Below are 27,181 nucleotides of genomic sequence, written 5' to 3'. Positions count from 1 at the left end.
AATTCACAACCGCAGTGACAGCTGCCGCCACCATGCAAGCTGAGGCTCTGGTCCTGAAGGGTTCCTTCTGTTTGGTTTGCACAGGGACTGGAAGGCCTGCATGACGCCTGAGCTGTCCCTCCCCCGTGTGAGGGTGTGTGGGGGTACTGCTCATGCCTACCAGCCCCAGCACCCACGCAGGCCATGGTCCCGCCATCCTGCTGGATGTGGAGAACGTGTCCCCTGTCCAAGCCCATGAGCAGCACTATGTGGGGAGGAGACTGGCACTGGAGGGTCCATGCCACCAGCTAGGGGCAGCGGTGCAGAAATTATCTTAAGAAGGTCAGCAAGGCCTGGGCAGGGGGTCTGTCTCTCATAGGCAGCATTGTGTGACACTTACTTTCTGCCTGCTGCAGGCCGGGAGTGCCATGCACCGTACCGTCTTTAACCATCCAAGTACCACTCTGAAGAGCAAGCGACTAGACTTTTCTGTGGCTGATAACGGGCACCGGAGGTCAAGTGTGCTGCGGTGTCCCCACACATGGCGAGCTGGAGGCAGAGCCTGGCCTGTGTGACTCGTGGGCCCGGGCCTCTCCCCAGACCGCCCACCCTAGAGAGGAGGAGCCTAGTGGGATGTGCACCGTGGTCCTGTGTGCTCGGAGCTGGGGCCCCCACGCCAGGCTGAGCACCCATCTCCCAGAGAGAGACTTAAAACACGCACCTCTGAGCCCACTTTGTCCCAACACTGTCACGGTTTCCAGGCACAGGGCCAAGGAACTGCGCTGTCAGAATATACCCCACGTGATTCTGATGACAGCCTAACCTCAGAGTCACGGGCTCAGATTTTAAAACTTCCTGATTGAGGACATCATTGAGATGGGTTTTTTTTGAAATGCTGTCCAGAAAGAGAAGGATGATGCAGCACAAGAGGGCAGGTGGCCATCAGGTACCTCATGTGTGATAAGGTCACCTGCTTATCTAGGACACATTTCCTAGAGCCACCTGCAGACCTGGAGAAGGCACGGGCCTACTGCCCCCCGGAAGCACCGTCTCCCACACCTGCCAACGCTCTGGCCTGTGTGTCTGCACATGCCCGCCTGGCTGAGAGCATCCCCTCCCCTGTGGCTGAGTAACCCCAGATCTCTGCAGAGACACCGGCTGGTGAGGGCAGGTGCCCGGTGGCATGGAGGAGCTCACTCACAGTTCGCCCAGGCAGTCGTCTGGTGGCTTCAGCCTGTGGCCGTGGAGAAGGTAGTCATACATCTCATGGTTCTGGACTCCAGGGTAGGGTGTCATGCCCCGAGTTGCTATTTCCCACATGGTCACGCCGAAAGCCCACTGAGAACAAAGCAGTGAGAAGTCCGGACATGAGCCTTTTCAGGGGACTAAACGGCCTTTTCATCAGCAAAGGTCACTTCCTTAACACCCCCATGACTGTGCACAAAGCTAACAATTATGTCTGGGACATGCTGCTCTCCCGTCACGGCAGTGACGTGAGGTCAGAGCGTCTTGGTCCCCACCCACTCGTGCTGTGCCGGGCAATGTGACAAAGGCAGACAGTCTCCTGTCACACCCCTGCTCGGTTCCACTGCTGCGTCTGCTTGAGGGTACAACTACACAGCCCCTTTCATGCTGTGGCCATTCAATGAACTCACTGAATTCAGTGTGAACGTGAACTATCTCAGTTGTGGGAGAGAGAAAAGTCACCATATCGTGGCAAAGAACAATGGGACTAAATTAAGGGCCTGTGCGAAGCCAGAGATTTGGGTGTCAGGAGATCCCACCAGCATCTAGGGGTCCAGCCGAATTAGAGTGTCTGGCACAAAGTAGGAGGTATAAGTGTGCCCTCCAACCCTCAGATTATCCGACTAGCAACACCAGCTACATTGCTTCCTTTGGCATGGGTCCCCTCGGCCACAAGGGGTCCCGAATGGAAACTACGTACCACGTCACTTTTACTAGTGTAGACACGGTCCGCGAGGCTCTCGATGGCAATCCATTTCACAGGCATCTTGGCAATACGGCCCTGGCGGTAGTAATCGCCGCTGTAAATTTTCTTGGAGAGGCCGAAGTCTGCAACACACACGGTCATGTCATCCCGCAACCTACGGAGAGTGAGTGTGTGTCCTCAGCAACGTCGGAGGCAAAGGCCCAAGTCGCAGGTCTGTTCACACGCCGCTGAGGACATCCACAGTAAGTGACCACCTGGGACGGTCCTGCTTGGGGACCGACGGCAGGGGCAAGGGGGAGTGGGACAGTTACAACTTTGCACCCCTCTGGTCTGGGAGGGGTCTGCACCAGCAAGGCCACCTGTGCACAAGGACGGAGACACATGGAGGGAAAAGAGGTGAGGTCCAGTGGAGGAGGAGCCCAGCTCAAACCTAGGGCCTCTGGTGACACATCAAGCACCCCAGTGACATCGGCACTGGCTCTGGGAGCTTCCTGACAGCTTGGGGGACGTGGGCCAGTACATGCTGGTACAGAGGCCCCTGGGCTCCTGTGAAGACAGCCAGGTGTTACTGGAAGAACGAATCATTCAACTAAAGGGTTACAAATGCATTTATAGCCCAAGCTTTAAAACAGATACTAGACAAGGAGACGGAAGGGGACAAATGGATCGTCTGCAGGTAGAGTGACAACCTATCCCTGTTTTCCCAACACTGACGTTTCAAACTGGACATCCACAGCCTGCAAAACCCCTCAGTTTCAGGCAGACCAACAGCTGGTCACCCTACCTGGTGGGAAAAAAATTCAAGGAAGTATTAAAGGGAAAGAATATTTTCATGATTCTTCCGTTGTAGACAAATTATTCAAATAAACAAAAACAACACCCTCTGGACCCTCAAAACTGAGGTGAAAGAGGTGGGGGGCCAATGGGTGGGGCAGGTGAGAAGGAGTGAGGGGCAGGTACCACTGTCACATCTCCACCCAAGGAAAACTGACGAGCAGCGCATTTAAGGAACACTGCCTCTTCTGTGACAGTGAACCCAAAATCCAGACATAGCCATTGTTGTTGAAGATTTACAGAAGATTTACAGCTGGAACAGGGTGAGGAGATGGGCAGAACTTAAGCTCAAAGTTCTCTAAACGTCCTCGTCCTTCTGCTGGCAAGGAAAGTGTCCACAGAACAGAGGAGGCATCACGAGAACTTGGGGACAGACCTTTAGGATTTTCAAGACTCTGTCTGTCACTAGAAGACTTACGTATAACTCTGGGCCCACTGCCAGCTGCTGGTGATGGGCAAGGAGCACAAAAGCCATCCGTCACCTTCTTGGGATGTGAGAATGTTAAAATACAAACGTGGTTACTGGAGGCAGAGGGAGGGAGAACCCTCAAGCAAAAACCCAGTCACGCATTTGAGCCATAGGGATCCCACCTCCAGAACCCAGCTCGCCTCCTCTCATGACACAGACAGGCCGGCGCCCTGCGTCCCCCCCACAAACACCAACAGGAGGAGGTGTGACCCCCGGAGGACAAGCCAGGACCCTTACATGCAGTTGCGAGCAGCTAAGTCGCGATGAAGGAAATTCCTGTTGCTCAGATACTCCATCCCCTGGGCTATGTCCAGCATGAACTTCACCAGCGTCTGCATGGGGATGTGCTGGGGGGGGAGGGAGGAGCAAGAAGAAATTATGTTTTTAAAAGGAAAACCTGTAAGTCATTTCCATCTGCAGGCGGAAACGGTGTTTTTACTTCTTGAACATGTGACCGTGAAACAGGGAAACAAACCTTTCCTTTCCGTATCACTAATACCACAAGTAAGGTTTTAAAAAAGGAATTAAAAGAAAAAAAAAAAACCACGACAACAAACCCTAAAACTTTTTGGCAAATACCACATTCTCTTCTCCCTGTGTTTAAAAGCATTGATGGTGAATAACATTCTTTTCCCAATTTATAAGATCACAGGCCATCCTCCATGTCCTTAGTGGCCGTGGGACTGAGCACCAATACCATGCAAAGAGGAAACACGAGTGTGGTCTAGCTTTTGTGTGTGGGGGTGTCTAATATTTTGAGGCAAAAAGCCCATTTAGAAGGAGCAGTTTCCAACTATGCAACCACAGTTGCTGTCACTTTACTTTGAAACGCTTTGAAAGGTATAGTTTCTTCTTTCAGAGAGAAATGAGGATGGTCTCATCCCTTACGGCCGGAATATTCACTGTTTCCCGAGGGCCCTTCTGTAAGTTTCAGCAGTCACATTCGGCTGCCAGGTTAGGAACCTGCCAGGTGGGAAGCGATCCCGAAAATGGTGACAGGGGAAGCCGTCCCCACAGTACTTACACGTTTGAGCCCAGTCAGAGTCTACAAAGGAAGGTTCAGCTCCTGCCACCACCATCCGGTCCGTACCCACACCCTGTCCCCAAGACCCTGGACTTGTCATGGCATATGGGCTATCGCACATGAGTTTTCCAAAGTGAAACTCAGGAAGACACTGCATTTTTAATGATTTATGTTCCTAGCCAGGACCTGTGTCAATCACACACTGCATATACGACAGCACGCTTTGATTCTCCTTCACCCTTCCACGTGGAGTTGTTAGAAAATGAAAACAGACCAGGTAGGACAGGATTATGCTCTGTACATCTGGGGCATCTGATTTTCTGGGTGCTAATTTTCAGGGAAGCATTGGGTGCTAAGAAATCTAAAATCTGCTGATGTTCCTGCAGGCAGAATGATCATGAGGTGCTACTCATTTGTGCTGCTTTCTCTAGAACGACTGACGCTATTCTTGCAGACCATGACCAAAAGTCATTTAAAAGTTAGTAGAACTAACACGAGTTCAACAAGGCTGCAGGATACTAGATACAAAAATCAACTGCATTTCTATGTATGAGAGATGAACAATCGGAAAATAAAATTAAGAAAACAATTTTATCACCACCATACTGTTGCCTGCGTCCATGAGTTTGTTCATTTGTTGCTTTCTGTTTTGTATTCCACAGAGGAGTGAAATCCTGTGGTTCTTGTCCTTTTCTGACTTACTTTGCTTAGCATGATACTCTCAAGATGGGGGAGAGGGGAGGTAAAAAAGGGTAAAAGGGGTCAAATACAGGTGATGGAAGGAGACCAGACTAAGGGTGGTGAACACACAATGTGACAGATGATGTGTTACAGAACTGCACACCTAAAACTTCGATGTTATTAACCAATGTCACCCAATAAAATTAATGAAAAAAGAAAACAATGTTAACTATAAAAGAATCAAATATAAAATATTTAGGAATAAATTTAACGAAACAAATGAGAAACTTATACTCTGACAACTACAACATGAAAGAAATTAAAGTAGACCGAAATAAACAGAAAGATGTCCTGTGCTCACAGATCAGAGTGGGGACAGAATGCCATAAGAGGCCCTTCTGGGGACATTCCATAACTGGGACCTCGTCCTCCGCCACTCCTACAGACACAGTATACCTAAGGAACTGACTAAGCAGATAGCAAAGGAAAGTCTGAATAAAACCTTGATTTTCCAGCTTCTCTATGTAACTGGAAACTACCAACTGCCAACTGCCAACTTTACTTGTGCTGCAAAGTATCAAAATATGAAAACATATTCTTTTTTCCTATTTATAACACCTGGGTGTTCCTTTCCATCATTGGAGATGTACTTGTATTTTTGTGAGTAGAATCTGTGCATTAGCCAGTAAAATGCTATGTGCTTGCCTTTCTTGTTATTTTGTTCGAAAGAATGTAAGATGGCAGCACTGTTTCCAGCTGACACAGAGAAGCCATAAAATTTATATGGCAACAGAAGGAGAAGACCTAAAACGATTCCAGAAAGTTGGATAATCCTGGAAGAATCACACTACCCAATTTTCAGATTTACAATACAGCTCTAGCAGCCAATGTGCTTTCTGATTCGAGGACGGAGCAGCTCGTGATCAAGAGAAAGATGGATGGAGTAAATTCATACTCAGAAATTACTGCAAAACAGCTCAGGGCACCTTCTCTCTGGGAACTGAGACGTTTCTGCACCCAGGGATTTCAGAGTGCACAAGCTAAAAAGAGGCCACTCTAAAGAAAGAGGCCACTCTGACAGCATGAGGGGCCCCCTGGCTCCACTGTGATGAGTTTGGGCCAGGAGACCAATCCCAGTGGGCTCCCTCCCCCAGTACAACAGGAACAATAAGACAGAGGAGCAGGCCTGTTGTGAAAATGTTGTGAAAACCCCCAGGGCACACAGTGAGCCCTGCATAAGGGCCAATGTCTTCACTTTCCCTTCTCTATTTTCAAGGTCAGACTTACTGTCCAGGCCCTGTCATGTAAGCCCCACCAGCCCGGAGGGGTGTCCAGAGGCAATGCAATGGGATAATTACCTTTGGTCCCGTGTCCAGTCGGGAGTAGAGTAGGTAGGTATGCAGGTCCCCGTATTTCATGAAGGGTAAAATCACCATGGGCTTTGGAGTGCCTTGAGAGCCCATCTCTATACAAACACCTGAAATGAAGAACAGAGATTGTTACAAAGAGCCCTTGTCAGTAGTGACCAGGAAAGTGCAGTAAGGGCACTGGGCAAATTGAAACCACCTGTTCCCAAGAGGACACTTAAAACAACACATGCTCACAGCTCATGTGCCGTGTTCAAGAACACGCACATAGTGGGTCCACTGCTTGCTGTGTTCTCTTTCAGATCCGCACCCATCTTTGCAGGAGAGCTCTCAGAAATGAACCTACAACAAGCACAGCTCTCTGGAGACCGGCGGAGCTTTTGAGATACTGACTCTAAGTGAGGGGCAGTGACCACACTAGAATTCAAGGGCAAACTGGTTTCATGTGAGAGTTAATACTTAAGCATATGAGGGCATCCACTGCCTAAAACTATGAAAAGGATTTTGGGGGCCGTTAGGTAAAGTCCACATAACTAAATTTTAACGGTTACACAAAAGAAAAGCCCATTTAATGTGGAATTCAAGTACTAGAGCCTGTGTGTTACCTGACACCAGGCTTGCAAAGCCCTTGCACATTTTGGTGCAATGACAAAGCACGATTGTTCTCAGTCTGCTGAAGTCAGTAATCGCAAATGAGTCACAGTCGTCTCTTTGACATAATATTGTATCCAAACATGTTTTCACATCTCCCTGTAGTGCCAAAGACACTTTGCAAGTTCCCCAGAGAATTTAGCATTTGTCAATTCACAGGACAGGAAAAAAAAAAAGTCAGCAGGATAATCAGTTATTTGTAGACTGTTCTTCCCTCTTGGAACAGTGTCCCTTACACAGCAACCTCTGGGACCTGAGCTCCCCCTCTTATGTTTTTTAGCTAATGGAGCTAAAAGCCAAATTCTGGTGTTAAATTGCGCCCTATTTTTACCACTAGCCTCCGAAAATGTAACCGTAAGGAGAAACCTTTGAGGTGAAAACCCCATATCATAAAGTATTTTGGGGTCACACCCAGTGTGCATGTCTCTTCCCTGGAGGTTTCCCAGTAGACAGAGTGGCTGAGCTCCCCTCTGGCCTGCAGTCCCACGTTTCTTGGGGTACCTAGAAGTCGGATGACATTTGGGTGGCTGAAGTCTTTCATGCATGCAGCCTCACTGAGGAACTCCTCGATCTCTCGCTGGGAAAAGCTGTCCACTGAAAGGAGAGACAGAAAATGTCAGGTGTGAGTGACACACTAGGTGAAGGGGAGGGACAGCAGCAATTTTGTTCTCTAAGAGTAAAGTAAGGCACAGGCAAAGCCATGGCGACAGTACACACATGAATGGCTGTCAGGGGTTGGGGGGAGGGACACAAAGAGGTGACATTATAGAGGTTTTAGGGTGGCGGGACTTCTGTAGGACACTGTGATGGCAGACACATGACTATGCATTTGCCAAAACCCACAGGATGAATCTTAATGTAACCCGTGGATTTCAGTCAATGTGTCGATGTGGGCGTGTCACCTGGGCAAAACGCACCATAGCAACGCAAGGTGCCAGCAACAGGGAGGCCGTGTGATGGGAGGGCGTATGAAACACTGTCCTTTCTGACGACCTTTCTGTGAACCGAAAGCTATTCTAAAAATTAAAGTACATTATTTAAAAAACAAACAAACAAAAAAACACCTCTAAAAGCAAATGGAACTGGTCTGTTGCAATCAGCTTTGCCTTTAAAAAGAACACACGCCTTTGTCAGTGTGTTCAAGTCTGGTTGCTCAACTCTGCCTGTGAGCTAGACGCACTTTCACGCCAAGATGCTGGACTTAAACCAACTTAAAAGAGACATTTAAAATCCTATACTGTGCTAAGTGACATCAGCCAGTCACGAGAAGACACATAGTGTGTGACCCCCACTCATATGAGGTCCTTAGGAGGAGCCAGCCCACAGGGACAGAAGCCTGGGTCGGGGGAGAGGCTTGTTTAACAGAGTTTGCATTTTATAGGAAGAGAACATTCTGAAGAGGACGGGGATGGGTGCACAACAGTGTGAATCCACTTAATGCCCCTGAACAGTTAGGGTGGTGTATTTTATCACAATTAAAACCGCACACACACACACACACACACAATCAGGTGTGCCTTAGGGAATCTGCTCTCACAGGATTCTCATGTGACTGACATCACACGAGAGTGTCTTGCACAGTGTCTGTACAGCCTATGGTTTAGGATATATTGATCTTCCTATTAAAGGAAATTTTTTAAAATGTAAGACATGATTCTATAGACCCGTACCACGTGGGCCTCCCCTACAACCTTTGCCGAAACAAGCGGGTGGGTGCGTGGAGAAGGTGTAGGTCTGCCTGCAAACCCTCCCCGGGGACCCGTGGGCAGGACGTGCACAGGAGCCTGTGCTGGAGGCGGGACTCGCACCTCTCGGCCTTTGGTAATTAGCACGGATCCAATCCCCATGCAGGTTATTTTAACTACGGTGAATAGTCAGTTCCTCTGACCAGGTCCGCTGAACCTCCTGCTCAGGAAATGGGGACAATAGAAGGAGTCTTCCCACAGACACACTGCAAGTTTCCGAGGAAAGAATGTGGAGTCCTTGCAGGGCTTAGGCTCAGCAATTGTTCTGACGTGGGTGTCAAAACAGGGAGAGCAGCAGCGTCCTGGGCACATGTGAGCGGCCCGGAAGGACTGGCCATCATCACAACCACGAAAAGCAGGAAGCACCAGCCAACGGTCTGGCTGTTTATTATGGTTCCTTTTCATAAGTGAACTAAGACTTCAGCCTCTGGTTCTGGTTAGAGTCTCAATACATGCTTTTAATCCAACATATGCTTCAATGCCCAGTAAACAGTGGACTTCAACTTTAGAAAGAAATTAATTTATTTTACTCCCCGATCGAAAATCCTATTGAATTTACCCAGGGATTAATGAGGAAGTGATATTAACACACTAAGCACCAATCCTGTCCTCCCAGTGCACTGGCAAGACGGTTGTGGGTGACATGCCACTCGAGCATGCTCTACTGTATGGGCGCCCAGCCTGACACCTGAAGAATCAGACTGAGACACATGTGGGGTCACATGCTTCCATGGGATCAGCGCTGCCTAGAAATTCTTTTAACTCTACTAGGTGACAGAGAGAGGAGAAGAGAGGAGAGGAGGGGAGAGGGAACGGGAGAGGGAGAGACGGAAGCGGGAAGAGGGAGAAGGAGTGAGGCAGAGGAAGAGGGAGGAGAGAGGCAGAGGAAGAGGGGCAAGTGGAGGCGGGGAGGGAGAGAGGGAGAGAGGGAGAGAGGGAGACCAGGGGAGAGAGACTGACACAGGTTGCTGCCTTGAGTTGGAAGACTATACAGCACAGGTATAAAGAGCTCATTACAGCAACTGTCCCTCTGCGACCAGGCAGCATTCCGGATGGCCTTGGGACCTATCGGTGACTGACACCATGACATCTGAACCCCATCTTGGTCTAGGGAACACCAGCCACTGCAGCAGCTGCCCACACCTGGAAGAATGGGTGTACTCAGTGACACTCACACTTCATGGTCTTCACGGCTACTTTCTGAGAGGTCCCATCTTGCTGACTCAGATTTCCTTCCATGACAGACCCAAACTCTCCTGTGAAGTAAAACAACACTGATGGGGACTTTGTGAAAAGTCCCTCCTGCCCACGGAAACTGTCAGAGCTGCTGTTTTCATATGGCCTGAGAGTGACCCACAAACTGGCAGAGCTGCCAGGCCACCCACACTCGCACACCAGGCCCAGGCCAGGCAGCGGCCTCCTGCCTGTCACCAGCTTGGTTGGCTCAGACCTAGCTTAGTTCATCACTTTAGTACAGGACAACGTGGAAAATGTTTTTAAAATTCATAAAGTAGGAGCTCTGGATGCCATTGTCATTTGTCCTGAGATCAGTTTGACAGATTAAATATGTCTTTTCACTCTTGTTCCCGGTTAAGTAGGAACGGGCCAGGAACAGCGAACTTGAGAACTAGATGAATAAATTTAAACAATATAGGAAACTGGCGGATGAACTGCATGCTCATCACTGAAGGGAATTCATATTTCCAAGGTCTATGGCGTGCTAGGCACTGTAGAGCCCGCTTCATGTGCCAAGTCTGCGTTTCAAAAGTTGCTATTCACTTTTTCACTTTAAATGGCAAAACAAGCCTATGTGTATTTATCACTTAAAGTCATAAATATGGTATTTAATAAATGCGTATTTTTAAAAATGACTGGAAACGGCTTACTTTCATACCACACATTTTTAAAAGAATTAAACTGCTTACCTTCGCCCAGAATTTTTCCAAGGCTTAGAAGGTGCCTGTCAATCACGACATCTTCCAGCTTATTTTGCAGCTCCTCGCTGACGCCCAAGCTGCGTACTATAAAGGGAGTGACGGGATATGCGAGTTGTCAGGGTGATTCCTTTCATTGGAATATAATTAAAATTATGTATAAAGTCCCTTGAAATCGTTGTACATTTTCTTCATTTCATACCCATAGCTGTCTCCCCTTCCCCAAATGCCAGTAATAAAACATCACACTTAACTCTGTGATTGAAGTGAGTACAATGAAACCTACAGGGCAAGATCAATTCTGAAGGGTTAGAAACATCAGAATGTGCAGTGCGGCAGCCGGCAACCAGAGTCTTGTCGGGGAGGTTTGCCCTTGACCAGAAGGAGTGAGGAAGAGAGGTCAGTAGGCATTTCCTAATGGAGTATTTACTGTTCTCACTCTAAGGACGAAGACAAAGAAGCCATCAGGCACCCCCCCATCCTCCTTGCTAGGGAAGGGGGTGCAGAAATCACAGGAAGCACTGAGAGCACAAGGCACTGTGCTCAAGTGGAATATGGAGCCTCGTGATGATGACGTGGGAGCTGCCAAACTGAGTGCCTGGTGGGGGCTGGAGAACAAGGTCTTCTGTAATCAGGTTAGACATGCGGTCTGACCGTAAGTGTTATCAACAAGGAAAACTAACCCAGGAGAGGGAGACCAATCAATGACCACTCAGTATGTGCCAGGTAGGGAGTGAGCAAGGCTTTGAAAGAAAAGAATGTGGATAATTAGAAAGGACACATTAGCTCTTAGTGAAAAACTTTCACCCCGAAAAAATACAGCCCTCCAGTAAAGGAAAGAAACTGGTGTGAATTAAGTTTTTAAAATGCATGAACAAACATCTGAAAGTCAAACTTCTAGGTTAGAAAAGTAAGGAAATTAATAACGTCCAACATCACCCAAGATTTTATCTCATAGCAGTATTCTTCCTTTTGGCTTTTTGTTGTTATTTCTGTTTTTTTGGCAAACCTTTAGAGTTTGCATTTGATAATATTTACATACACTTTCAACTTTGTTCCTGAAATTATTCAAGAACGTAGCGATCTATTCCCATTGTTCAACTAGAAGCGTTCGCACTCTGATTCACCAAAACTCAAACCATCACTGTTACACAGTTCTCTGAGTGGGTTGTCAGAAACAATAGGAAATGAGTTCTGAGATTGTTAGTTTTGCTGTTTCCTTTAAACCCGACCTCTACTAGCATTTTCTCCATCACCTCAGACTTCCTTTCCCCCAGTGTCTTATGGCACCAGGAGTCCTTCACCCTGGCTGTTTCACCTCAGATTCCCAGTAAACTGGCCAATTGGGGAGCACAGGGCAGTGTTTGACTCTCCACCTGCTGCTAGCTGAATACACCTTGCACATTAAAAACATCCATTCTTTGACTCTTTTGGCTTTTGTGAGAAACCTGTCAATTCATTTGTTGTTCTTTCTTTGCTCATGAACATTTGCTGACAGAGGGAAAGGAGAGTCAACTTACAGGTGAGTTCAACGGCTCGCCGACAGAACGACTTCTTTGCTGTGTAGTTGACAACCGGTTCTAATTCCTCCCCTGTGAAGGCGTTCCTGGGTGAAGGAGAACAGACACCTCACGCTACGACAACGCTGCAAGACACGTGCTGACCGCACTGTCCTGCTCATTTACTCTTCGAGACACGTTTTCAAATCAGCTTGCCAAGTTGTATCAACAACCCACAGCAACTTACATGGTGATTGTATCAAATTTATGGTTAACTTGGGTACAAATGATCTCACCACAAAACTGAGTCTTCCCATCCATGAACATGGTACACATTCCCTATTTATTTAAGTTTCCGTCCACAATGCTCCTGTACATCTACTGGGTTTAGTCTCAGGAACATAACAGTTTTCACACTGATGTGGGTGGGATCTCATTCTAGCACTTTGCCTTTCATGGATTTAAAACCAGAATCAAAATATTTTTACAACATATAATGTCCTAAAAAATGTTACATTTCCTCCTAAGGAAAGCCAGAAAGGAGGGTGCCAAGAGGAGGCTTTGGAAGAAGCAAAAAGGTACTGAAATTCCAAAGACTGGGAAGGATGGCGTTGCTACACCTTGTTCCTTGGCGAAGCCTCAGAAGGCAAAGCAGAGTCCTTCTTCTGCACCCACCCCTCCAGATGCCCTCACCTGGCCCTGGGAGTGACGGCCGCACCTGGATCTTTGGCCATCATTTTCTTGGTTCTGTCTTTACTGAGCCTATGTTGGAAGTGGGCTCAAGCACATATGTCTATGCCTCCTTCTGTAACAATTACTGTTTCCACAATGATAACAAAGGACTGCTATGTGATGACACACATTTCATGCTGCCACTCATTCCTGAGGACACCAGCCCCTTAGACTTAGTACGTCTCCGTTACTGACTGAGTCTGAAAGTCTCCATTCAGAATCACAGCAATTAGAACTGGCAATGACCTTGCACACCATTTAGAAAGAGATAATATAAAGGAAGGTTGGAAAAGTTAAAAGACTTGTTTCTGTGACAGAATGAACGCTGGACCCCAGGTGTCACCTCCTGTAGTCCGGGGCATCCCGTCTGTGGGCCAGACTGCCTGCACCACAGTGCCTTTGCATGTGCCGTGCTTTATTCAGCTCAGATGTCAGCTCTGGGGGGAGGGCCTTTCTGCCTTTCTTAATGCAGTCAAATCTGTTATACATTCTTAAAGTCCTTTTACATGGAATTTACCACAGTTGCCATTTTATATTCACTTGTGGGATTAGCCTGACTACCCACTAACTGTGAGCCCTATGACGGCAGGGGTGGTGCCTGCTTTGTTCACCATGTACCCCGGGAGACCACAATGCCTAGCACCTAGGCCTTCAATGTACAGGGATTAACTAGTCCTATTCCTTTTGCAGAGGCTCTCCGTGATGAGCCCCCAACCTATACCTCAACTCTGGGGAATGTTATAGTCAACTATGTGTCCAGGGTTTGGATGGCATTTTGTCCACATCTTTAAAATAGTCATTCTCAGAATTCACATACTGATACATACAATGACAAGGACAGAGTTGTAGGTGCTGTGGGTACCCAGCTGCCACCACTGGGATGGACACGTAGAGAGAGGGCTAGCCTCCTCACAGGAACTCCCTCCCTGACCACAGGGAGATTTGGAGGGAGTGCTGCCTGCTCATGCATTGAGTGTGAGAGGCCGTACCAGCCACCCCCAACACAGCCACCTCCTCCCCACCATTCTGTCCTACACCAAGCTGTCAATAACTCGCCTCTTTTACAAAATACTCCCTCCAACCCATGAGAGACACACTAGATTTCACAGGAATCCAGACTCCCTGCCGATGGACGGGAGCCCGAGCACACTGAGTTCCCAAAACAGCATTTATACACAAAGCCTTATTTTCATGGGCCGCTTTACCATTTTTCCTGATAGTCAACTACTGTTTGGCTACAAAAGTCAGATGCATAGAAAATAAGAAAAAGAGCTTAAATTTTAATGTGAACATATAAAGTTTTTCTCTATTGGAAAAATAATTGACCCTCATAGAAAATCTGTAAAATACAGCAAAAAAAGAAAACACAGAATCACCCACAATTACACCATCCAAAATTGCTAATGCTTTAGTGAATCTCCTTTTATTTTATTTTATAATTATTTTTTTTAAATAACTAAGATAATTTTTTAAATTATTTATTTATTTATTTATTTTATTTACTTATTATTTTTTAAATTCTCCCCCCACCTGCTGTCGCCACTGCCACCGCCGCCCAATAACCAGGATCCTTTTTAAAGTTTCTAATAAAAATCCTTATTTAACAGCAACCGACTTTGAGTGGCGAAGGCCTGGCTGGTCCTGGGTGTGAACAAGTCCCCCTGGACTGGCTGCCTCTGCAGCAAGGGCCTCAGCGAAGGGGCTGCTGGCTCCAGAGCAAGTGGAAGATAGGGTACCTGGCTAGGACACGGAGGCGCTAGCTGGGGGACAGGCACTGTCACTTGGCATGCCAACCTCATCAACACCACGGGGCATCTCATCTGGGACACTCACCCGAACCGCGTCTCCTGGACTCTCTTTTTGATGGCCAGAGAAACATAGAACGCCAGCCCAATCAGGACAAATCCGCAGAAGCAGCCAAGGACAATAAGCACAGGGCGTGTGCTGCCAGGCGCCGGGGTCGACGAGGGGGCAAAATCGACCCAAGCTGGTGGGAGACCAAGAGAGCGACTCAGAACCCTTCTCCGGGATCCAAAACGCCGGTTTGTCCCAGGAAAGAGCCGATGGCCAGAGGCTTTAGAACCTAGTCCTGGTATATGCGGTGACTACAGATGCACATGGCCCTCACGGTGACATTGTGAGCTGAGGCTGTGCAGAGGGAACCTGGCTAACTCCATTCATGTCAGCTACACAGGTATGAGGAAGTGAAAAACTGGGAAAACTCATACTTTTCCGGTACACTGTAGTTACAACCCTAGAAACATTGAGACTGAAAATGTTGTATTTCTGTATAAACACTTATCAGGAGCAGTGTGACAGGGCCTGCCTCCTAGTCCTGTAACTTCTGATTTGGACAGAATCTGCTTCTAGGTCTGTGCATTGCCACGCTGCATTCTAAATTTGGGTCCGTCCCAGCATCATATCCTTTGTATTTTCGATGTTGTAAAGTATCTCTGGGAGTTCCTTCGTGGGAAGACTTTGGCCCTTTGGGACATGTCGTCCTTTTAGGCGCAATCGCTCCATTCATGTGGGTACACCTACCTTCTCTGAGCCCCTGGCTACTCCCCAGATAACTCCCCGCCTTGAAGCCCACCTCCAATGCTCCCTTTTCCTTTCCTGGTTGCACTTTCCTCTTTGCTCACCATCTCCCTCTTTCAATTGTCTCTTTTTGTAAAACGTGGGTTAGTCACTTGGCGACAAGGAGGCAACAGGGGATGTGCCTTAGATGTGAGTGAAGCGAATACGAGAAGTGCGGTGACCAACCACCGTAGGCTGAGAAGTGCCTCACTGATGCAGGCACGACACATCTGTTAGGTGTAGGGTGTGGGCTGAAGAGCTGGCGGTGACGTGTATGCTCTGTGCCATTCCTCACGTGAAGGTAACTCAAACTCGAGCCGTCGTGTTCACGAACGGGGTTCTCTGCCTCAGTGTGGTGACATGTACGCATACTAGATCGTGCAAAGCAAGGGCTACCAGGATAGCGAAGCTCTTTATAATTCTGGAGAGTTTAGTGTGTCTGAAGGTTCAAGCTCTGTCACCTGAAAGTCTCAACCTGTGACTTTACAATCAGAGTCTCACTGTCTTTGAATTTCTAAAAGGCTGACAAGCCTTGTGTGCCCATCCCCAGTTACTCAGGGTTCCCAAGTACAGAGCCTCGGGGCTGCAGGCACCATAATGTGGCTCTGATTTGGCAGTAACAGGAGCATGTGTTTGAGGGCCATGGGAAGTGCCAGACGGAGACGCCGCGGTCTGCTCACAAACCCGTCTGCCACAAGGACTTACACGAGTATATGCCCAGGTCACGCTGACACTCATGCCTGTGCATGGACTTGGTGACAGTGTTAACATCAAACACCCGGGGGGGCAGAGTCAGAGCAAAGGCAGCTCCCCAGGTCTCTGGAAGCAAGCACATGCTTGGGCCACTTGGGGCACCACGGTGGCTCCGTGCCAAAGGGCACTCGAACAACCTGCAGAAGGCAGCACGCACAGCTGGGCACTGGCTCAGGTAGCCCAGGGCAGAGGAAACACTGCATGTCCTGCACTGGTCAACACGAAGGACACTGGCCAAGGCCCACACAGGCGGTGACACAGTAAGCAGCACTGATGACAACAGCCCAGCGGGCACTGGACACGAGCAAGTGGCCAACAGTACTGGTCGTAGAGAGAGGCGCAAGCCACCTGCCTCTCCAGCACTCAGCCATGAAACGTCACATGAGTCAGCCAATTCCGACCTGGTACCCAGGGTGCCACTTCTCCTGTCACTCAGTGCACTCACAGTGATGCCGGTGGGAGGACTCTCACATTGGCAAGGCGTGTCCCCCCAGGGACCCTCTATTCCTCAGCCTTAACCCAGCCATCCAACCTGGGTGGAGCGCTCTGTCACCCATGGGTGCCCGCTCTCACCGTGTGCAGGAACGAAGACTTTCACTGGGGCACTGAAAGGCCCCACCCCTCCTTTGGTGACAGCCGCGACCCTCACTGTGCAGGTGGCGTTGTGGACACGGACGGGGATCTGAGCACGACTGCTGTTCTGGCCGACGTCTTCAGACAGCTCTTTCTGGGGATGAAGAAGAAAGGAAAGGGCATGACATGCCGGGGTGCCACCCTTCCTCCCACCCCCCAGGGACGGCGGCGTGCTTCCACAGCAATCCCGCCGCAAACCGGCACTGTGGGCGCCTGATCCTGGCAGTTATAAGCATTTTGACTAAAATCTCCACTGAGGAGAGCACCAACACTATTCTTTCCCTTCCAGTGTGACAAATGCACAATTTGCGCCGTTTTTCAAAATCTGGTTTGACTTTTGTTTTAAAGCCACTGTCATGTAACTGGAGCCATGAAAACACAGGGGAAAGTTGACTTTTGAAAACATAACCAGGACTAAGTATTTACACAACACTTTGCCCTTGGATTCCAACCTGGTCTATCACGACATTCTCTCGGGGTGGAACCTAATTGTGTACTAGGGCTAGCTTTTCAAATGAGGACTGTCCGGTGGCAGCTCTAAAAACATGTCTTTACCTCTGAATTGTGAAGAGCTGTTTCACAGAGAGAAAGAGAAAACTGTCACATCATGTGGGGCACGAACGTCACGGGTCACCAATGAACAGCAACAGCCTGGTTTGGAGGGTAACTTTGTCCTCTGGTCACTCAGTCCCATGCTGGTCACTTCTAACCATGGCGCAGGGTGGAACCAGCTCAGCCCTTAAGCAGAGGACAGTTCCACCACTTGTGACCAAGGGGTCACCTGAGTCAGCCACCCAGAGACTATCACTAAACTACAGACAATGACCACAAAGACCCAGAAACACCCTCAGACAAGGAATGAAAAGGGAAAATATGGCCTTAAAATTGTTTTGTTTTTTCTACCCCACTGGACTCCACTATTGCAGAGACTTAACAGGTTTTTTTCTTGTTGTTGTTAATTAAGTAAACAAATAACTAACTAACTTTTTTGGGGGGGTATATTCAGGCAATATGTTTTTTAGAAATAGAGGATTTTATTTTTGGCAAACCCAGTTTTTCTGATTGAAATATATTTGACATGTAGCACTGCATAAATTTAAGGTGTACAGCATGTTGATTTGACACATTTATGCATTATAATACGATTGCCACTGCAGCCCCAGTTAACCCTCTGTCATAACACATAGTTACCACTTCCTTCAGCGTGGGATAATTAGGATCTAGTCTCCTGGCTATTACAACACAACACTGTGGTCTGTATTCACTGTGCTGTAGGACTTATTTACTACTCGTTGCAGAATTGGGGCAAACTCGGTTTTGATTACGGGTTAGTTGGTCATTCTCTAATTTGGGAGGTACAGAAAATCATCAAGCAGAGAGTATTCGAACCCCGGTCCTGCTGCTGTGAGCCAGGCAGGTGGCCGAGGGACAATGCAGCTGCCTCAGTTTACCACCTGACAGCTCTTCATGTCCAACCAGGAGCACTGGCCTGCTTTTGTTCCCTACATTTTGTCAACAAAGATTCAAATACAAGACATCATTTATGAGAGAAATGATCTCCAAATCAGAGGAAATGCAAGAATTTAATCCCCAGAAGAAGAGAAACGCTGACAAAAGCAGAATTGTCCTTTGGGAAATAAACATAAAGGTTGTTTATGATACCTATCGTCTTAGGGCCTATGACTCACTATAAAAATCCAGAGAAGCTACTTCTTATTTTCCACCTCCTGGTCTATAAGTCAGTAAAGAGCTAATCCATGTAAAGTGCTTGGAATGGCACCTGGCCTGGAACAAATGTCACCCAAGCGGAGAAATGGCCACCATCATAGCTGCCATCCTCATGCTGAGGGATGGAAGTGAGGCCGGGGTACCACTCACTGACCACACTTTGGGAAATCCATACGGAATTATCCCAGTTTAGGGGTGGGAATATAATACAAGTTGAAGTTGTGATTAGAAAGGTAGATGACAAATATTCTAGTGCAGATTTAACAATTTTCTCTAATAAGAATATTCCTGAACGGCAAGCTCCAATGTAGTTTTAAAATGATCACTGTTTTTAAAAATTGATTTTTATCCCTTCTGTTTTGAGGCCAAGTGTGTAAAGAGAGGCGTGACCATATCCACATCTTCAAATATCATTTGATTTTGAAAGCTGACAGAGAAACCCCTTTAAAATTAAACACGTGCAGAAGAGTGCTGTGTGGAGGGTCCCCTTGGTGTCGGGGGCCGACTGCAGAAGGGGGGCCATGTCCCTGGTATGAGGGTCGGTCATGGGCACATGACACTTCATTTTTCACCAGCATAGGCCCATCAAGGACTTTGAATCTAAACGCATTTCCGGGAAATGAAATGTACTACGGCACTGACTACAACAGCACTCCCGTGTACGTGGGCCTGGCCTGTCGGGGCACATATGAGCACATCTGTGAAACGTGACATCTTCTTTCTCAGGTGTGGCACTAGTTAGTCGGGGCAACCGCAGTGTTGTCTGTGACCGTACCACCCCTAGCTCTGGAGGAATTCACCACCTGTTCTCTCGTAGCTGGGTTTAGGAAGATGGCCCTTCTTACTGCCTCAAAGAACCATGACGTTCAATGGGGAAAGGACTCCCAGATAGAAGTTTCATTCATGCTCCAAGTTCACAGGCATCAATGCAAAACTCTCATGTCTTACTCTCCAACATGTCCTGTTCTGACTTCTTTCTGCTAAGGCACCACACTGTGGAGTCTGAACGAGAGACACAATATTGTGAAGAAAGCCAAGGGCATCTGGTTAAGTGCAGGGGAGCTCTGAGAAATACTGGCTTTGCAGTCAGTCAGACTAGGGTTCTGATCCCGATGCTGCCACTTCCGAACTTTGTGATGCTGGGTATGTTACTCAATGTCTCTGAGCCCCAATGTCCTCCAATGGACATTGAGAAGTAGACTTTCTTCCTGCCCGTGTCTTGTAAGGGTTGAGTTCCTTTGTGGGAAAGACTGAGCACGTGATCTAGAGCACAGCAAACGGTGGAGGGGCGACTCTTCTTCCTATACTGGGTCCAACAGGGAGTCACATTTGGGTCTTCTTTCCCTACAAACCTAAGTCCTCCTTGCAGAACTGGCCTTGCAGTATGTCTCAAGCCCGTCTTGTTCCCCAAACCAACACGTCTGACCCATTCACCGAGTTTATCACCACTGCAGTTTCCTCCTCTGGGAAAAAGGTACCATCCTTGACTGACTCTTGGGCTTCAAAGTGTTTCAGACCTCTGAGTGGCCAGTCTCAGAAGAACCCTGCCTGTTTCTTGTATCTTAAAATGACAGCAGCGGAGATTCTGTGCCCTCCTTTGACAGTGAGAGAGGGGAAGAAAGTAGGGAGGGGGGGGGTACAACACCCAGACACGCAGTGTGTGGGGGGCAGAGGTCTTAGCCAGGAAGGGACCCCTCGAGCGCACTGCGACTTCCCTTCCAGCGTCTCTGAGGAAGCTGGTTCTCCATAACAACTTGCTATGAAACTTCCTTCTGGTCTGGGATTTCCACCCTTTCCAAACACAGTCAAATCAGCATTAGAGCCATGTCCCAGGCAACGAGCTCTACAAGAATGACCCGTATCAAAACGAGTCTCTGTCTAACGTATGGGCAATTCCTGGGTCAAGGGTAAACTGATTTCTTTTCTTTTTTTTTAAATTGGGGAACAGTGTGTTTCTCCAGGGCCCATCAGCTCCAAGTATTGTCCTTTAATCTAGTTGTGTAGCGCGCAGCTCAGCTCCACATCCAGTCGCCGTTTTCAATCTTTACTTGCAGGGGGCACAGCCCACCATCCCACGGATGGAATTGAACCAGCAACCTTGTTGCTCCAACCAACTGAGCCATTCGGCCACGCCTCCGGCAGCTCAGCTGCAAGTCGTTGTCTTCAGTCTAGTTGTGGAGGGCACAGCTCACAGGCCCATGTGGGAATCGAACTGGCAACCCTGTTGTTCAGAGCTCGTGCTCTAACCAACTGAGCCATCCAGCCACCACTAAACTGATTTCTTTACTATAGAACATTGTAGAGCCTGGAACTTGCCAGTATGTTCTTTGGGTCTTCAAGAAAGTGCATCAAAATCAATATTTTAGAAACTTATTTGCTCACTGAATTTTTTTCCATCTGATGGGAATGACAGTGAGATGAGAAACACCAGTGCACACTCATCACAAGACTGTCCCAATCCCGGGGGACATTCTCCCGTGGAGCAAGATGTTGGCCAGGTCCATGCATAGAGTCCTCGGTGCCATAAACGTCCTTGCTGGACGTTTGTGACCTGCATTCATATGGCGCCAAGATGGGCAAGACATTCTCTAACTTCAAGGAGAGCAAACTGCATTTGCTCCTGACCTTTAGATGTTGAGCTTCTCTTTGGAAGACAAAGGATATCAAGAAAAACAGAACAAAAAAAAAGTCACTATCTTCTTCAAGATCTAGGAAATGTCAGTATAGTAAATATCAGGAGTTTCTTAGTGTGGAAGTGACACAACAGCTATGGGATAACAAAGGTATAAACCTTTGAAACTAAGTTTTCAGCACAACCACCATAACCCAGCCTTGTTAGAATAGTGACTACAAATTCGCTTTCAAAAATAGCCAAATCTATTGCCTTGCATAACAAAGACGCAGTGTTAGTTTTCTAAAAACGGAATGAAAGGACAATTTTGAGAGATGTAGTTGGGCCTAACAGCTGCCCCTTCGAAATGAAGGATATTTGGGAAATAGAGGTGGAGGGCGCAGAAGTCCTTTCCATGTCGCTTGGGGTTGCAGGCTCCTTCCGGAGCTGGCTGTTCATGTTTTCTTACTGGCTGCCCTTGCACCTCAGCAGGAAGTTATCCACGGCAAACTGAGCCCCTGAGTCTTCCGTTGTCACAAGACTGTCATGATGCACAAAGAGTAGCACAACTGCAATGCAAATGTCTTCCCACGGGGATGACCCAGCCTCTCCAAGGAGGTGATGACTGAAAGGTCACAGCCGCAACCATCGTGTGGAGGCATTGTTCTTACTGCTGAGGGGACCGCTCTGAACAAAGGCCACAAGAATGCCCTGCCCAGCTGAGTGGTAGTGGCAGTTAGTGCATTCGACTCCCTGTGGCTGCATCACTCATGGGGCTGTTGTCAGCCCTGCCCTTCAGCTCCAGGGCCCGTCTAAAGAAGGACAGAGGGTAACCTGCCGCTTGTGTGTCTGCTGACCATTATCTTCTGCCAGCCAGAGAGAGACACAATCCCCACCGAACGGAGACACAATGCCTGTGCCTTCATGTACTACCCTGAGAAGTCAGTGCTGTGAAAAGGAGCTTTCCCCTAAGATTCGATCCCCCTGCCCCAGCCAGGGTGCACCATGCATGGTGCCTCAGGACAAACACTAGGACACGCAGGCCCCTTCCGGTGTGGCTGGGAGTCTCTTGCGCAGGGTTTGCCCAGCACAAGTAATGTGCTGCAGCCAGTTCCTGTCAGGCACGAGGCTAGGGACTTTGAAGCCCTCTTCTTTCTCCTCTACCCATCACCTCCTGCTTCCAACAGTCTGCTTCCTGATAGGTAAACTGAGGCAAGAAAGGAAAAACAATACCCCTGAACGATCCTATTGGGAAATAGCAGTTTTGGTAAAAGTTGGACGATGTGAGGTTTAAAATGGCTGAAACAAAGCTTGGACATCACCAGTGAGTACAGCTGTTCCCCCGTCCCTCTGTCCCAACAAGAAGCTATGTGACTTTCATGTGGTGTCCTGTACAAATGCCACGATGGTGCTGAAACCTGACCCGTCTCCAGGATTAGACGGAGCAGGAACATGAAACATGAAAGAGATGCTGTCAAGACATAGTTCTGATGATGGAAGCAGGGCCTTTGCCCAGAAGTCAGCGTCACCTCAACCCTCCTCCTTTCCCAAGTGGGAAGGGGACCTGTCTGGGAGCTGCCCACACCCCACACCCAGGCACCATCACTCAGCTGTGTCCCCCACTTCTGTTTGGGTCAAGTATTCTCACTGTACCTATCCTGGATAGTAATCCAGTCAGGATGTCCCACTGGCTTGACTGGAGTCGTGCCTGAAAACACCATGCCCCCTGGAAGGGCACTGGCTGCCACTTAGGGAGGCAGTCACGTAGACCCCTCTGCCTTTTGTTTGCTGTTGTGCAATGAAACTACTATTTGCACTAGGCGTCCTTGCTGAACCCCACAGGCTCTTGGCACATTGACAGTAAGGCAGGGCTATGTGACATTCTGACACGTGGACGTATCCCTCAGTTCCCAGCACAGGCCTGTATTCAATCAACGCTCACTAACAATTCTGACGGTTAACGTTAGGTGCCAACTTGGCTAGGCCATGGTACCCAGATACGCGGTCCAACACTAGTCTAGAAGATGCTACGAAAAAACTTTTTAGATGAGCTGAACATTTAGATAAAGTCCTTGGAGGGAGAGTGCAAGGTTGTCTTCAGGGCTGGGTGCCGTGCACGACCCCTGGCCCTCCCTTTGCCAGCCAGTGTGTTCCTCCCCCAGTCACACTGCTGGGTGCCGGAGGGCCAGCTTGGCCCATCGTCTTCTCTACCTTCTCAGCGAGCAGCAGGAGGAAGAGGCTGCATGACGTGTCAGTCGGTAGTACGCTCCAATGCAAAGGCGGCAGATCTGAAGGTTACTTTTATCATTACACTCAATTTTCTTACTTGTAAAAGGTTAACAGTCGTATGAGCCATCTTTGTAATGTACAACTCTCAAGTTGTACTCCTGGCTCAAGACTCTCCTTGGCTCCCTTGCGATTTACCAAACTCTCTCAGATACTACGGCCAAATTCAGGCCCTGCACACATGACCATGCCTCCCCAGTCCAGCTTCACCCCTAAAAGCATTCGTGTCCCAGGCCCTTGAGTGAGTCATGACCCCCCAAAGCTGTCACATTGTGCCTCCTGTCATATTATCCTTTCCAATTGATCTCCTCCATTTTCACCACTCAAAATTACTCCAAGCCCAGATGAAGTACCACCTTTGCTGGAGAGGCGGTCTGCACGGGCCCCAAGCAGCCTTCACAGTCTTGCTAAGCAGACCAATGGCAAGGCCTCCCCATCCCTGACCCTGTGCCTTTCTGGGGCTGGTTGGGTAGGCAGTGAAGTCCGTGAAGGTGGTGGCTGTGCAGACCATGGGCTGTGTGCTTCTCGCTGTACATGGTGCTGAGCTCTTGGCCCAAGGACCCTCAGCCCCATGGAGCTTGGGGACAGGGAACCTGTTTCACCAGGCTGAGGCTCCTCCTCAGGCTGAGGCCATGAGTAACAACAGCCTTGCTCAGGTTCATTGAATCTCACATCTAATTTCAACTCCTGTGTAACTGTGTCAGGTGGCCTGTTGTTTGCTCAGCCCTCTGGTTACCTCTTGCCATTCTCTGTGTGGCTGGGTTCTTCCCTGACAGTCTTCTTCAGAAACGCGTTCTCTGGCATTGCCAAGAAGCTGTGAACGGCTGGCCTGCTAAGCCCTGTAGCTCCTTGACCTTTTGTTATGATTACTTGGGTGGTCACAGCGTCTTCCTACAAGAGCCCAAACTCCCTGGGAGCAAGAATGAGGTGATAAGAGATGAGCTCCACACACAGGTACTGCATCAATAAACGAGCCAGTGAATGAGTGAGTGAGGCCAGCCCCAATGAGCCCTTGGAATTTGTAAGTATTCAGTCACCTACAATTTTAATGACATTCTTCGTCTCCCACTGTAAGGTGCTTTGCCCAACTCAGTAACACCTGGTCTTCTCACAACAAAACCAACGCTTCTGAAACAGCACTAAGCCAGTAAATCAGAGGAGATGTGCGCTCTGTTGGCACTCGACTTACAGAAATGTCGGCACTCTGCCACACGTGAGAAATCCGGAAGCCCACCAGGTCCCCATCCTGCCGCTCAATCGGAGGCTTGGTCCATCTGATGTCCACCTTGTTGCTAGATTCATTCAGAAACACAGTGACGTTCAAGGGTGCGACCGATGGGGCTAAAAAGGGGGAGGAGAGAAGGATGAAGGAGCACAAGGTAAAGCACACAGGTAGAGATCCACTCTCTTCTTGGTTTTTAAATGTTCTACGGGAAGCCCTCAGCTGAGACTAAAATGAAAGGCAGATTTTCACCCTCTTTTCAATTAAGAACCACTGAGATAATACATAAGTTTTAAAAAGCCAGCCTTTTCCAAACTAAAAGGACAAAGGACAGGAAGGCAGAGAAGACAGTGGTGTTGTTCGTGGCCCCCTCCTGGGGAAGCAAAGCAGACACAACTTGAACAGGTTCTCCAACAGAAACCTGTGGCACAGAAGGTCACCCAGAATGACTGGGGGGTCAGGTCCGTGTCACGTGAGGTGTACAAGGCAGGGAACTCTCAGAAGGAAGCCACCACTTTCAAGTCCAGAGGCAGGTGACTGATGATCTGAACACAGCTAATCAGTCAGTAAATCTTCATATATATGTCAGACATTTCATTATTGAAGACCAGAGGAACAGATGTTAATTACTGGGCTAGATGTCAAAATGGGAGCATTTAGCACTAGTTTTCATGCTCTAGTTTACAGTAAATCCTGCTAAGTCACATACCCACTTCATATCCAAATGTTTGCTATCTCTCACAAAGACACAAGGACAATAAAATCTAAAGTACTTTGGAAAAATTATATATATACATACATATGTATATATGTATATATATGTGTGTGTGTGTTTTATATATATATATATAAAATCTCCAAAGTAATTTAGGAAACAGGTTAAGGTTGTTATTACATTGTTTTTTGGGAAGGAAGAACTTGACTATATATATTAAAACTGAAAGAAAATATGCTCTTTGACCAAGTATTTTATTTCCGGGAATTTAATATAGAAAAATTATCCTGTGGATGGTATTACAGAGTCATTGAAACATAATAGTGACCAAAAAGGTATAAATGTAATGCTCAGTCAGTAACTGTGATATAAGAAATTTTGATACATTTTCCAATGGAATACTTACTACCCAGCTACTGAAAAAAATTAGGTGGATCATAGGAGTATGTATTAAAATGAAAAAATATCTAATGGAGGAAAACATTAAACTGCTACAAAGTATGTATCAACAATCCATTTTAGAAATAAAAAAGTGTATATATATATATATATATATATATATATATATATATATAACAAAAATAATTGGAATAATATATAACAAACCATTGCCTGTAGTTGTATTTAGGGGAAATTACATCATATATTTCTGATATGTCTGAAAGGAAAACAAGAGGGAACCATAACTCTCCTCGAGACTCTGCTGATTCCAGGAGCAGTTAGATGAATTTCAGTTTAGGACATGTGATACGGTCTCACTCAGGGCTAGGAATAGTTTGTTCTCAGCAATCAGACTGGAAAATCTAATGATTCAAGGAGCACTGGGCAGAGTACATATAATGGTCTTGTCTCAATAGCAAGTAATAATTGACGTTAGACTGAGCACTGTTCTGGTCTTGCCTCATAAATCTTAAAAGCAAAATCCAAAAGGATCAAACTTTTCCCAATAGTTTAACAGTATCCCAAAACAAAGCTCAATATTTACAGGAATACAAAAACACCTAGCATCCCACAAGGTTAAATTCACAATATTGGGAAGCCTATCAAAGATTACCAGGCATGCCAAGAAACTGGAAAGTACTCTACATAACAAGAATATAAGTGACTCTATCAAAACTGCCCCAGAAAATAACACAGATGTTAGAATTAGCAAGGACATTAAAACAGCTATTATAACTGAATTCCATTTGGTCTAAAAGTTAAGTAGAAATATGGAAGATCCAAAAAATACAATGTGAGAGATGAAATATGCACTGGATAGAATGGCACATTAGATACTGCACAAGAAATGATCAGTGAATTTGAAAACACAACAATAGAACCAATCCAAAATAAAACACAGAAAATAAAACATGGAAAATAATTAAGAGCATCAATAAGTTATGAGGCAACTTCAAGTGATCAAATATATGTGTAATTGGAGTCCTCAAAGAAGAGGAGAGGTGGGAACAACAACAAAAAAATACTTGAAGAAATAATGGCTAAAATGTTTCCAAATTTGATGCAAACCACAAACACACAGATCAAAGAATTCAATGAGCCCCAAGCACAAGGAATAAAAAAAAACAACAAAAAAAAAACGATTCCAAAGCACTTCATAATTAAATTGCTCAAAATCAATAATAAAGGGAAAACCAGAGACAAAGTACAGACAGATACATTACATATGGAGGAACAATTAAAGATTACTTCAAAAAAAAAAAAAAAGATTACTTCAGATTTCTTATCAGAAATAAGTCAAGCAAGAAGACCATGAAATAACATTTTTAAAGTACTGAAAGGAAAAAAGA

The 27,181-nt window shown here is 47.2% G+C and overlaps 1 protein-coding gene across 2 annotated transcripts in view; it reads right to left on the bottom strand.

The window, feature by feature from the left end:
- MERTK (MER proto-oncogene, tyrosine kinase) overlaps positions 1-27,181 on the bottom strand; it is an 84,361-nt gene that overhangs the window by 4,861 nt on the left and 52,319 nt on the right. Inside the window, exons 8-18 of one of the 2 annotated variants that reach the window (XM_081068348.1) lie at positions 24,644-24,795; positions 16,770-16,923; positions 14,700-14,853; positions 12,156-12,241; positions 10,627-10,722; positions 9,877-9,957; positions 7,458-7,550; positions 6,297-6,415; positions 3,471-3,580; positions 1,925-2,084; positions 1,181-1,317 (exon numbers count right to left, since the gene is read on the bottom strand). In XM_081068348.1, the coding sequence (XP_080924474.1) occupies positions 1,181-1,317; positions 1,925-2,084; positions 3,471-3,580; positions 6,297-6,415; positions 7,458-7,550; positions 9,877-9,957; positions 10,627-10,722; positions 12,156-12,241; positions 14,700-14,853; positions 16,770-16,923; positions 24,644-24,795 (1,342 nt within the window). The remainder of the gene's footprint in view (positions 1-1,180; positions 1,318-1,924; positions 2,085-3,470; positions 3,581-6,296; positions 6,416-7,457; positions 7,551-9,876; positions 9,958-10,626; positions 10,723-12,155; positions 12,242-14,699; positions 14,854-16,769; positions 16,924-24,643; positions 24,796-27,181) is intronic. The other variant, XM_081068349.1, reaches the window with a different exon arrangement.

This window comes from Rhinolophus hipposideros (assembly GCF_964194185.1).
Source record: "Rhinolophus hipposideros genome assembly, chromosome: 12".
NCBI classification, from domain to species: domain Eukaryota; kingdom Metazoa; phylum Chordata; class Mammalia; order Chiroptera; family Rhinolophidae; genus Rhinolophus; species Rhinolophus hipposideros.
The sequence above is the reverse complement of the archived record's forward strand: the minus strand, read 5'-3'. Positions and strand labels throughout refer to the sequence as shown.